The 14,076-nt window shown below is 40.6% G+C and overlaps 1 protein-coding gene and 1 long non-coding RNA gene across 4 annotated transcripts in view; one reads left to right on the top strand and one right to left on the bottom strand.

Moving 5' to 3' along the window:
- The window catches only part of LOC122720458, a 107,203-nt gene that overhangs the window by 43,166 nt on the left and 49,961 nt on the right, over positions 1-14,076 (bottom strand). Inside the window, exon 3 of the long non-coding RNA XR_006347767.1 lies at positions 12,035-12,199. This is a non-coding gene — a long non-coding RNA (uncharacterized LOC122720458). The remainder of the gene's footprint in view (positions 1-12,034; positions 12,200-14,076) is intronic.
- LOC122720456 (zeta-sarcoglycan) overlaps positions 1-14,076 on the top strand; it is a 228,916-nt gene that overhangs the window by 187,346 nt on the left and 27,494 nt on the right. For all 3 annotated transcript variants that reach the window (XM_043947198.1, XM_043947200.1, XM_043947199.1), the window contains one exon: positions 12,062-12,338. In XM_043947198.1, coding sequence (XP_043803133.1) covers positions 12,062-12,338 — 277 coding nt within the window. The remainder of the gene's footprint in view (positions 1-12,061; positions 12,339-14,076) is intronic.

The raw sequence follows: 14,076 nt of genomic DNA, 5'->3' as shown, positions 1-14,076 counted from the left end.
TCATATTTCGCGAGATTTCGTGGCGTATATAGCGAGAGACGCAAGGAGAACGAAGGAGGCGTTAGCGAGAGCGTTTTGCGGTCGAATAGAGAGGGTGATTTGCACGTTAATTGAAATTTTAAGGGCATATCCCATACGCGACACGTAACTTATTCCGCAAACTAGCTTTAACCAACTAGCTATCGCACTTACGGTTTACACGTCGCGGTGATACACGTCTTCCTCCCGATTCTCCTCCCCTTCTTTCAACTTAAAGAGCGATACGCGAGCGATGATCCCGTTGAAGAAGACGCGTAAACGAAAGAACCGTCCTCACCCTCCGCAATTCTTCCCTAATCGCGGGAAGAATAATTCCATCTTTTACGATTCGAGGGAGAAACACTCGACTTCGAGCGGAATATAAAAAAAAAAAGAAGATATCCAAGACTCGCGCACAAAGGGAGAGAACGTCTCGAATGGGAAATGCCAGGTCCCAGGCAACGAAATGTCAACGATACCAAAGGCAAAAGTGGAGGATGGGTATCAGGATGGCGTCGCTTCGTGGAGACGTCGCGTTTCGTTTGTCGAATGCCTTGAAACGCGGACCGCCGCTGTGCTGCGTCGTTGAAGAGGGGTGTGTATCCCGGTCACGGCCGGCCCCGTCCTCTTCGTGACTCAAAAATTATTACTCTAGCTGGGACAGGGACAGAGGAGGGACGCGCGCAGCTCGTGGTAGCGGGGCTTTCTCAACTTTATTATTCATGCTACATCTGAGCCGGAGGGGGATCGAAGATTGAAATTATCCTCCGCCCCCCTCCCGTGAAACGTTTTCGCATGCATAAATTAGAACGGGCGGCAGGAGTCGTTTTCTTTTTCCTTTTTGATATTGCGAGAAAAATCTTTTAATAGGGAGAGGCGGCGAAGTGACAAGTGAAAAAGTGGAAAAGTGGGATGGCTCGAGTCGGGCATTGTTCGGGCAAAGGGAAGAGTAAACGGGATGAATTAAGAGGATTAAATAACCTGTTAAAGGACCAACGTTTGCGTTTGTTAACGCGAATTGTTCCGATTCCAGCAAAGCTGGAATCGCCGAGAACCATTTTTTTTATTCCTGTTTCTTCTCTTGATCCAACACCATTATATTTGCCAAATTTTTTCTTTTTTTCTTTTTTTCGAATAACACGTTTCTTCCCGGTGGCGAAAATTAACGGAGGCTTGAAAAGCTATGATTAATTCTGGATTAAAGTATCACGCGAATCGAGAAAATTGATTTCCATTCCCCATTTGTCTATCCTTCGGCCAACGTTGGATACGTTGGCTTTCCTTGGGGCAGGTCGCACGATCGAAATATCGAGTTTGGCGAGAAAAGGCGGCCGGAGGGATAAGAACAAAATAGGTGGTGGTGGGAAGAGGAAGCGAGAGGGGGAGGAAGAAGGATCGAGACCCTAATCCGCGAGATCGAGCCGGTAACGCGATCAAAGCGGCTCCCTTCCGGTCCCTAAACCGATTTCCTTGGATTCGTAGAAACGTAGCACGTGGGGTCGATGGATTTTCCTTCTTCCCTTCTTCTTTTTTCCTCTTTTTCTTTTCTCCCCCCTCTTCCGATCGCAGACCAAAGTCCCTTCTTCCCACCACCACCACGTCCTCTCCCTTCGTTTCATATCAATTACTTTACTATCTGGCCTTGGTGATATATGTAACAGAATAAAGATAACAATCGCCCCCTTAAATTGTCCTCTGCCGTTGGAGGGGGAAGGGGGAGGGAGAGGCGTACATTCTCGATAATAAATCTGCCCCGGTTATCGGATTTCGTTACATTTATTGATAATTGTTTCGTTTTGTTCCCGGCTAATCGATATAATTTACGCGGATTCATTAAATCCTCCCCTTCCCTCCCTCACTCCTGAAGAACGGTTTTTGAATGTTCGCGCGAAACGAACGAATCTATGGGGGCCGTAAATCGTCGAGGTGGAGAGATATATTTCGAAAGATATATCTGCGGTTTTATCCCTTCCGCGTTGTTCCGCGCGATGATTAAATAACCATCTTTAATGATCTTTTTTTTTTCGTATCTTTGTATCTTTTTCATTAAAGATGGATATAGAATGGAAAAAAAAATTGTTTTCTTCTCGCCTCTAATAAGAAATAAGAAAACCTTAGGCGATTAAACAATCATTCTCCGAACATTTTCGTATGTTGTATCTTTTTCATAAAGATGATAGAAAGTTAATAGAAAAAAAAAAAAAGAAAGAAAGAAAACCGTTCTCCTCTCTAGAAGAAAAAAATTTGTGAAAATCTGTGATACTTGAAAAGTCTCTCGCAAGTCTTGGTGTATAGAGACGGTGTATATTCTCACCTCATAAATTACTTTTCTTTTTCTTCCTTTTCGGAGAGCTCGAAATAGAATTATCCAACTATTGGATGAAAAATGATGCGCCGACCATCTAATCGGGTTTTCCAAGTTTCAACGAGAGGGATTTTCATCCCCAGATGGCGGCCTGTTTTCAAGTTATTTTAACTTGGTCGAGTTTAACAACCGCGAAACTCTTCCCTCTTTTTTTCTCCCCTCCCCTCCCTCCCTCTTTTTTTCGTTCAGGGTTGCTCAAAGACCGCGAGCGAGCGCAAACAAAAACGATGGCCGGAAGTTATGGCGCGTTTAGATCAAAGAGCGGGCAAGTTTTCAAATTTAGGATCGACCGGCTATGGAAAGCTGTGTGGAAAGGAGAAGGGTGAAGGGTGAAGGGAGAGGGGAGGGCAAGGGTTCGCGAGAGTTCATCCGGGAGGATATGTATTTAGCCGTCTATGTGACGTTTCCGCTGGTGGTGGTCGAAATCAGAAATTTCGCGATACCAGATGTCGAAGGTCTCACGTCTCTTTTGTAGCTACGACCCTTCCCCCTTCCCCGTTCAACGTCGAATCGCTTTTGTCAGGTTTTACCGGGGAATCTTCCCGATGTTTGGATACATTGCGATTCACAACCGTTCCCGCTTTCGAGAGGATACTTTCAAAAATCGTTTATAAAAACTATTCACGGACGATTATTATATTCGTTCGCCATACCATATATAATATGGCCATAGAAATGAATATACGTGTCGTCTTTATTTAATTTATCAAAAGTGATTCGTTATTAGATTAGGTGAAAAGGTGAAAGGATTTAAAGTTTACTATTTTATTAGGAGTAAATTTTTGCACGAAGGTATCATCACGATTTCGATCTGATTTCTTTCGTTCAAGATTTTGTTTAATTTCACACTGAACGTGAAATTAAATACATTTTTTCTTTTCGATTGATGTTCATTCGAAGATCAGTTTCATCTCGAATCAAGATTGAATAAAAATTCGTTTAACCGATTTAATAGTTTTATCGATCTGATCATCGCGTATTATCAGCCTATTATCCGCAACAAACTTGATTAAAATTAACGCGACTTAACTTAAATTGTTTCGAAGAAACGTTTAAGTAATAAACTAAAAAATAATTACCTACGTAATTACAATTATGATTTTTTTTTACGTATATATATTTGCATATAAGTATAAAAAATGGATGAAATTCAAAAGGAATTGAAATTTGTTCGTTCGCCGATAAATGCGAAAAAAAAAAAAAAGAACGAATAAAAAAACGAACGCCTCATTGTATAAAAATAGATACCAATCATACAAAAAAAATTGAAAGTCGGCGAGAATCGGCGTAGTATAGCAATCAAAGAGGCGGTGCACATCGAAGCGCAATCGAGCAGCGTTATTAACGTCGACAGATCAAACAGAGGGATGACAAACAATTTTACCCTGCCTCGCATCTGCTCCGATTTCATCGGGTATCGATGCGTCGATGATTGCCTTCACGATATTATAATTTTCATTACCTTCCGCGCTGCTACAAAAGACATTATTAAAACCATTAACCTACGCGCCATACTTATAAAATGCATGTCCAAATGCGCTTGCTCGCGCCATCTCTGTATCTTTATATCTGCGCGCATTATATTCAAGCTACGTTCGAAAAGTTTTTGAACACTTTTATCGTACGTTTGTCCGTTTCAAAGCGTAAGGGAATTTATAAACAGACCGATAATACACCGTTGAAATTCGTTTTTGTTCAGACGAACCATTTCGACACGACAAAGTTTATCTAATTTAAATTGTAACCCGATAAATTTCCATCGACATTTTTCCATACCAATTTTTCTTTCGACCGGTGGAATTCGAAGGTGTTGCCGAATTCACGTATTAACACTTTGTACGTAATACGTATGGTAAAGAATTTGGCGAATTTCAATTGCTCATTAACTAACGAGTATTTACGCGAAATAAAATTTTTATACCATTAAACAAATAAAGTTTGGATAGAAACTTGTATCGTTCTTCGATCGTAAGATGCGATATTTTTGTATTAAACTTTTCACGTCTAGGATTTTAGAATTTCTACAATCTTCTTTCGAAATAAATTTTCCGAAAATATTTAAAAAAATACACCAAAATATAATACGTTGTTAATATAGAAGAAACATTTCGAAGAAAACAAAGATTCGTTAAATAACTCGATTCCTTAAATAATCTCTTTAACTGGGACACCTTTCGTTTCTTTCTCGAATCGATTTTTCCTACAAATATAATATCAACACCCTAGTTACGCGCAGTTATTAATACTTACAATTTAAACGAACTTTAAACGAACAAGCCTCATACCTTCGAAGGTATTCCATTAAATACACGCGGATACAGGGGCAGCGTGTATGTACAGGCGGATATACCGCAGCCGATTCCTCCTCGATCGAACACGCGTTAACCAGCGCCCCCTATGCGGGCCCCACGTTTCGTAAAGCGGGGTTATGTTTAACGGGCAGATAAGCATTTACAGGCCAATCATTCGGCTCTATCATCGATTTATCGGTGGAACGGCCGACGAAGTAAATTAAAAGGGCAGGTGCGCCGATTATTAACGCCCGCATACACGCCAATCGTGCCGACACCGCTTCAACTCCTCTTGGTGTAGCAGCGTTTTCGATCGCGCCGCCACCCACCTCCTCCTTCCCCCTCCTCCCTCTCCCTCTCTCTCATCATTAATATCAATCATCGTCATCGGCATTCCACCGCTTTTCCCGCGCGATAGCCACGATGATCGATCGGCCGGCCTCGATACTGTATTGTCGTAGACAAGCTGGAAATAAACGTCGATCTCTCGGCGGCACGTTCCTCTAAATTCCCTCTAAACTCTTTCGAAAACAAATTTACGAGGTAAAAGTATCACCGTATTTGTCGTACGCAAATTCAAATTTGGGTATCTCCGTTCGAGCACACTGTTAACGTATTGACGCGTAGTAGTAGTAGTAGTAGTAATAGTAAATTTGAAACTAATAAAGATTTAAAATTCATTTTATGAATTCGATGGGAAGTTTGACGGGATGTTTCAATGTTTCGAATTTCGAAATCATCGAATCGAATCGTTGACGAATTCTTACCACACTCGATTATTTTGCGAGGCAACGTTGCGAAGAGAAATTTGGCGGATTTTTATTTAATTATCACGGTGAAACAGTTTCGAATCCTTTTTACATCGATGTATTAACGCTCCGCATATACAAATCCCCCGAACCGATAAAGTGTTTATTTTCATCTGCCCTGTCGATCTATCCTCTGTTAATGGATATACACGAGGATATACGCGGGATAAATCACTCGATTCTATTCGAGGTTTACGAAATCGAAGGTGGACGATGACGATGCGACAGTGAATACGGCCTCGAGCCGCGTATTTCACGCGGATTCTCTCGTCGCGCGGCAAACCAATACGTCACGCGGATCGTCGCCGAACGAATGGCATTTTTTTTTGGACTCCCTATCTATGGGCCGTCTCTAAAACGTTTCGTTGGGATTTCACCGGGCGAGTTTATTTCTGCTGTTTCCCTTTATTTATTTCTTTCTCCCTTTTTTCTCTTTTTTTTTTTTTTTTTTTTTTTTTAATTTTTTACCTTCTTTTTTCGACAAACGGATAAATTTGTTTGTCGGAGGGGAAGTTAAGAATAAATGATAATCGTTTCCTTTACGTAGTTACGTTTTTTCAAAATGTATCACGAATTATTTTGCTCATCCAGACGAACGCAAAATCATTTCCACGGACGATTAATCGTTCCCTTTGCAAATTATTATATTCGCTCTTGAAAATGAACGTATGAATTCGGCTCGATAACCGCATTCCCTCCGATATTTTTTTTAAAACGTGTTATCGACCCTTACCCTTTTCACATTCACCCTTAATACGTTTCCTATATAAAACGCTATATTCACCCTTCGATCATCAGCCTTCTTTCACGCTCGTATTTTCCAAAATATAATTCTCTCGTCGAAAATCCTCTCCCCTCTCCTCCCTCTCTCTCTGTAAATAAAAAAGAAGGAAAAAAGAAAAACCGTATCTCGGGGCACGTCGAACAGGAAAACAGACAAGATTTTCGTAATTGGCCGACGAAGGTAATCCAGGAGTGAAGCCGTGGAAAGGAGAGAGAGAGAGAGAGAGACATGGTCTCACAACATCAACTGGCAGGCAATTTTATTTCAATAAACTGGCCGATGCGGTGAAATTGAAATGACCGAGCGAGAGAGCAGGTGAGAGGAGAGGGGACGGAGGAAAAGGAAGAAAGAAAGAAAGAAAGAAAGAAAGAGAGAGAGAGAGGGAAAGAGGAAGGAAGGAAGGAAGGAAGGAAGGTAGCGTAATTTCCGCGGCAAACTAGACGAGGATGGCCGCGTTTCGTTGCGGTCGTACTGTAAACCTCTGGCATTTTTCATGGAAATTGCCGAGCAATTTCCGCGCTGTCCTACCCCTGAGGGAGAGGGAGAGGTAAGAATAGTCTGGAAGAGAAAGAAAATGGAGAGAGCCGAGAGTCGAAGAAAGAAATAAGAAAGAAAGGGGAGGCTCTCTCGAAGAAGAAGAAGAAGAAGAAAAAGAAGAAGAGGAAGAAGAGAAGCGAGTCTCTCGGATGTCTCTACGACCTACTGGGCCTTTATTAACGGCAATTCGCGTTAAACTATGTTTGGCTTGCGGCAATGCCGCGCCCAGAGAACCCAAAGAACGATTATCCATCGTTCTGGAATCGGACCACCTTCCCCTTTTCCAACCTTTGCTTTTTGGCCAAGAGTCGCGGTTTTCGATTATCGTGTATACCTACACTCGATCTTAGCCGTCTCGACTTATCGACGACTATCGAGAAAATAATTAACCTGCACCTTTCCGAACAGTGAAGATTTTCAGGTGTGATGATGAAGTGTTTCAGATTTCTAGAAATGGAACAGACTCTTTTAAATGGTGTTTGACGATAATTTGAATAGATAATTTTTATTTCGAAAGGGAGAGAGAATTATCGAGGAAAGTGTGGCAATTCATCGAGTTGATCGATTAAAAGTCGCGCAAAGAGGATTTTGTACGAATAATCGGTTAATTCTCGCGCAAAGATGATACGGTAACGAGGGAGCATCGTATAGGACGACAACGTGATTAATTCACGCGGAGAGGAGAGAGAGAGAGAGAGAAAAAAAAAAAAAGAAAGAAAATGTTTATATTTTATACGAACGGTATAACGAATTGACTAATTGGTTTTACCGACGACGACGAGTCTCGTTTTCAACGAGATTATTCCGTGTTTATTCAGAGTTTAATGTAATTCCTCTGCCACTGGATTTCCAGGCTTCGTTAAGTGTACCTCTCGGAAAACCTCTCTCGTTCAACGACGACGCGAATATTATATCCGTCTAATATCGCCATTCAAATTTCTTTTAAATTTTCCAAACTGCTTCTCTTTCCCGCGTCTTACTCTCCGACCAATAATTTCTCTAGGAATTATTACGCACAGAGGGTCGAAATGACCGAGTTTCCCTTCCAAGCGTGATCCGTTGGCCCCTACTCGAGCCGTTCAAAAGAATCCTGTCGATCGTCGTAATCGGCCGAGCTGTGCCTCCATTGTGCTATCCCAGTTTCAACGAGTTTCCAGGAAGATTGACCTTTTTTTTCTTTTTTTTTTTTCGAGTCGAGTGGCCCTCTCCCATCGGCAATTATTCTTTCAACTCGCGTTGCAGCCAAGAATATACATTGGTTAATCGCGAAACTTACGAGCCGAGGCGAGGAGATTCTGGCAAGGATACAGTTGGAAGATGAATTCTCTTCTCTTCGTACAATTGATACGCGTTGTTGGTTCTTGAAAAAAAAAAAAAAAAAAAAAAAAAAAAAAAAAAAAAAAGTTGTAAATTTCCACAACAAGTTCGTTTATTTCGAACGCTTGTTATCCGCGTTCGAAGGAGTGTAAACGGATCTCGTGATCCACGGTTATTTGTACTAATGTTTGGGGAAAGTTTGGAGTAAGAAGGGTTATAATGGAATTCTTAATAGGTAATCTCGAGATCGATTATACACCGATGTTTGAGTTTGGACACGTAACGGTTTCAAAGTTTCGATCAAACTGAGGGATGGAGAAAAATTATAACGATTGAGGATAAAGTTGGTCCAATTGGTAATTTAGTATCCATCAAGAATAACTAGCGGCGAATGAATACGAATAAATGTTGTTCGAGCATTTTGATCGATGATTCGGATTGGTGATGCAGCAAAATTTAATAATTCGAACTTACTTCGAGTAACTTCGATATTGTTCAAAATATAATTGCAAATGATTCTGATGCCAAACGGTGATCAATATTATAATAATTACGAACAAAGAGTTAATTTTCCAAGATAACGTAGGCCATCTAACAATACACCAATTCCTTTCTACTCGATATGAATTCGAAAGATTTGAATCGAAATCTCGTAATTATAACAAAAATATAACAAAAACAAATTCCCTAAAAAATAAATCGCAACGTGTCCACTACATCCCTCGCTTCTTCGAGATTTTCACCATTTCGAAATTTTCGAAAGCCCACGATTCGAAAGGCCACTCGTTTAATTCGTTAAAAAAAAAAAAAGAAAAAAATAAAACACATTATTTATCACGAAAATTGTGCGTGGACACGGAGGGAAGGGATGAAAAGGAATGGAACGGGAGAAAAGAAAAGTAGATAGATAGATAAATAAATAAATAAATAAATAAATAAACGCGTAACACGGTCGTACGTTAGTGCAGTGATAATTTCGCAACTTGTAATGCTCTTTGGGCTTGAAACTGTTGAAATTATGGCGGTGGCCGCGCTAACTTCGCGTTACGTCAAAAGTTCCAACGCCCGTTTAACATACGTCCCGCGCTATTTATGATCCGACGTATATTTCCGCTTTGTAATTGTCCCTTGAACCTTAAACGAGCGAGATTCATCCTCGCGCCACGTGATAGTGATAACGACTTCCGAATTTTCCAACCGTCTCGCCACTCTCCTCTCGCCTCGATCCCACTTTACATGTACAATATCCGCGCACGCTGCCACTTCACAAGAAACCGTATCGCGCGAAAGAACGATGTAAGAAGGCCTTGCGCGTAGAATTTCTTTTTTAAAAGGGGAAGGAAAGTAAGAAAAAGATAATGCGAACAAGATAATTCGAAACATTGCGGGGATTGCGGGAATAATTTAATAAGGGTATCGGTTACGGAATAGAAGATTAAACGTGTAAAAATAATGTTCGGACGGATCGAACCTCTTAAAAGTTTGTAATCGATGTCTGAAAAGTTTCTCGAGCTATGTACATTTAATACGATAACGAGCGGCTTGTAATACGTAAAAATATAACGGATATAAGTGGAGCTAATCTTACCTCATAAATATCAGAATTTTAATTTTAGTTTCGACCGATTTCACGATTCCGTGTCCTTCGTTTTAAATCGTTTCGAAATATTTCGAAAGGAAGCTGGTGGTTATTATTATTAATTGGAACGTCAATGGCTTGGAATCGTTTAGGCGTCAGAAATTAATATCACGGGAAATCAGGGGAAAAAAGGAGAATAAAGATCGTCGTCGAATTACAATGTTCGATGAGGGGTGCAGCTGGGGCAGGCAATCTTTCTGTAATCGCCAACCAACCCCTCCCCTCGCCACTCTCGCCACTTCCTTCATCAACTGTTTCCGACTGTTGCACATCTTGGTGAAAATCGTGCATTTTCTAATTCTGAAAGGCAAGCTTGGCCTCCCTCTCTTCCCTCCCCCCCCCCCCCCCCGGGAGGGGAAGCTTATCTTCGAAGCTTTTAATTTCGAGCGGCCGAGCTCTTTACAGCTACGAGAGGTATAATTATCCGCAAGAAGGCGAAGGGGGGTGTAGCATTGAATATTTTAACTCGTGCTCCACTCTCTTTCCTTTCCTCCTTCTCTTTCTTCTCCCAGTTGCGTTTGTTCTTGTTGTCTCCTTCCAGTTCGCTCATACCCCTCCTTTATATTTTCGTCCTTTTCGTTCTTATCGACGGTAAGAAGAAAAAGAAAGGTAAGAAAATGTAGTAAATATAAATGCGTAAAATTATCGATACACGTGGAGCTAGAGATACAAAGCTGGATACATAAAAGTTTTAGTTTCGATTTATTCAAGTCGAGTTACTTAAGATTTTTTTCCATTTAATTTAACGCAAATTTAACGTATTTCGCCACGATTCTCGACAATAATTCCTTCAGATGATAAGGAATCGATGAATTATCTTGCAATTTCTTTTAATTTGCTAAATAATCTCAATCGTCAAAATTTTTCCTATCCCGTCTTTTTTATATTTACCACCGAAATCCACCACATTCAAAAGTACCCGAACACGAACACATTTTTTTACACGAATGAAACGAATATCCCAAGACCGCATTTCGAAAAGAAAAAGGAAAGAAAAGAAAAAAGACAGAAAGGGTAAGGTAAAAGACGATTCGAGTCAAGCGACCAGCAGAGGCGAGAGATTAGCGCACCGGAGTTACCATCCGGTATTTTGCAGTCAGATTTACATAAGTTCCTCTCCCTTTGCACCCCTGCCTCCTTTTCCATCTCTTCCATCCTTTTAATCGCCCCCTCCACGCTCCTCCTCCTCCTCCTCCTCCTCCTCGCGCTCCTCCATTTTTCAGGCGCGCGCGTACGCCTCGCAAACCGTTAATTATCTGCCATTTGATAATCCTCCGGTTCGCCACCGCGCCATTTTATACACACCGTCCCTCATTTGCCACGATAATAATTTCGGATTCACTTCGCTCTCCTTTCCCCCTCCAATCCTTTTTTATTTCATTTTTATTCTTTCTCTCTCCTTTCTCATCGACAAAATCCGATCCTTTCCCGCGTGGAATCATCGTGTTGCGAGCAATGGACGAGAAAAAAAAATGAAGAAAGAAAGAAAGGAAGGAAGGAAGGAAGGAAGGAAGCGTTTTCTTCTTGGACGAGATGGAGTCAGTTGGTAAGGGACTCTGGACGTTTGGACGCGGAGCACGTATGGAGGCCGTGTTTCAAGAAGTAAAAACCGGAGATCGGAGTCTCTTCCCTTCCTGGTTACGTTTCTCGCCACGACCAATTTCCCGCAGCCGGTGTACGAGGAGAACGAGGCATAAATCGTTGATAAATCATCGGGAAAGAATGGGCCTGTAATTACGGCCTTATTAATCGCTCGCCAGTTATGCCGTGCAGTTTCCTTTTTCCTTTCCTCGTCTTTCCTTTCCTCGCGCAACGGCCAGTTCAAGCGTCCGCCATCTGTTTCTATTAATGCGTATCTGCTTAAAAGTTTCTCAGAGAATTCTTTTTAACTTGGCTTCTCGTTTACATCAGATAGTTGGCTAATTTTACGGCTGGTTGCTTTAGATTTAACAAAAAAAGAAAAACCCGTATAATATATGGATCATGATGAACAAAATCTTCCATAAACGAGAGAAACATCTTTCTTTATTAACATTAGTTTAATAATTGATCGAATTCTTTCGAAATAAAAGTTAGAGAAGTAACTTATTAATTTCGAATAAATGTAATTTGTACTTTCAAGAAGAAAGATATTAATTACTTCTTTAAGTATAAGAATAATGGATATTCGAATTTATCAGACGAGAGAAAATCGATATTAGAGAACTTATTTATTTTGAATATAAACGTTGTAATTTTGTTCTTTCAAGAATAATATAAATATATATTTCTTACCTTTTCTTGTTCCATGTACGGTTCCAGGATGTCTCGAGGACAGACGGGTTGGTCGGACGAGCCGTGCGCGTCGTCGAGCGGCGGTCGAAGCGGGCGACAATCCGCGGGGCCATCGGCGAGGACGACGCCTCCAATCTTCGAGGACCGGTCTTCCGCCACCTCGATCTGTAAAGGTGGATTCAGATTAGGCGTTTACGGTTGGAGGAAAAAGTGTTTGTACTCTCTGGTGCTCGCCCTGATGCTGATCGTGATCCTGAACCTGGCGCTCACCGTGTGGCTGCTCAAAGTCATGGGATTCAGTACGGTGAGTCGTGTAATTTGTCCCGCTGAAGAATTTTCGTTCTCTCGTTTCGTTATTCTTCTTCGATTCAAATGCGTAATACGATGTAATGTAATACAATGTAAAGGACGAATGTAAGAAAGATTATATATAAGATAATTGTCGGCGATATATATTCTTTGATCGAGGCTTCGTTTATGCGAGTGCACGAAAAAAGTGGGACGATCCGGATCTCGGTTAAATTAATATCACGAGAAAGGAGAGGATATAAGGATTAATTATGATATCGTTAATTCATAAGACCTCTCGAAAGTTTGATATTTCTGTACATTATAAGATTATACATTCTTTAGATTTTAACCAGGTCGGAGTACCTAGTTTGAACAACGTCTATTAATTATCACTACTTTTACATGCAAATCATGAATAATCTTTCCAAATTAATCCACAAGATCTCCCTTAAAAGCTCCAAGTCTTCGTCCCATAATTACACGTCGTTTGGATCGCAAGTAGGTCAAAATGACGATATTAAATAACTTTAATACCTCGTTCCAACCCGGAAACAAGGTCATCGTGTTTACACAAAGACGTCCCCCATTTCCCTAAATCACGCACCGCTAATAACCACATCCTTGCGAAATCCTTTAAATTCCACGCAAAGAAAAATTAACGTAAATTAACTTCAGAATCATACACGTTCTTTTTCCTTTTTCTTTCTTTTTTTTTTTTTTCATTTCTTTGCGAAACACAGACGCTCTCTGCGATTCGAATCCACGACTTTCAAGCGTCATCGCGTTATTTCGATCGAAACGAAAGAAACGAGAGGAACGAAAGCTGGCTCGTCGTGTCGACGACCACCGAATGGAACGAATCTTCTTTCGATACGTAATTATTGGCAACTATTATCGCCGAGAATCCGCGGCTTTTATCCGATAACGAGTCTCGATTCAAACATCTTACGTTCTCTCTCTCTCTCTCTCTCTCTTCGTTCCTTGCGTAATCTAATCGATGCAAATACGATTTCTGTATTGTGATCGAAGATTGTCGCTTGTTAGCAACAGTAATAAGATATCGTATCGCGATGAACGGGTTGAAGCGATTAGACCGTCGAGTGGAGAACGGGGGTTTGCTCCAAAAAGGGGAGGGGGGATATAGGGCGTGATGGAGAGGCTGAGAGATTTTAATATCGTCCGATGGTTTTTGAATGGAGTGATATATTGTTGACTCGAGCCCGTTATGGCTGATAAGAAGACGAATCGAATCATCTGTCATGTCGGACGTTTATCAAGCTCGAGATAGTTTGAGCTCTGCTCTGTGTGTTGTATATGTATATATGTGTGTGTGTGTGTGTTTATAGAAAACGAACAGAGAGATTATTCTTCGATCTTCGTTCTCTAACTACGCGCTTATTCCACCTCATCTGTCCTGAAATATTTAGTTACATTAATTAAAATTAGTTTTCTTTTTTTTTAATATGAATAGTTTCGATCGCTTTGCTGTGCGAAACGAGACAAGTATTTAATTATAATAATATTCGAGTAACGCGTAATTTAAGTAAGTAATTCTAAATTAAAACGAAGTTAAAACGAATAATAAATATTAATTTTAATTACCGTAATATTAAATGTAACGTTTATATTACAGATTTTAAATATACGTTAATTAAATATACTGCCACGAACACTGCAATGTCTCTTTCAGCGAGAAAATTTAAAATCTTAGCTTTCTGAACTGTGAATAATATTTAAACAAGATCTTATCA

Source organism: Apis laboriosa, unplaced genomic scaffold (genome assembly GCF_014066325.1).
Source record: "Apis laboriosa isolate Shangri-la unplaced genomic scaffold, ASM1406632v1 scaffold12_cov154, whole genome shotgun sequence".
Lineage (NCBI taxonomy): Eukaryota > Metazoa > Arthropoda > Insecta > Hymenoptera > Apidae > Apis > Apis laboriosa.
The sequence above is the reverse complement of the archived record's forward strand: the minus strand, read 5'-3'. Positions and strand labels throughout refer to the sequence as shown.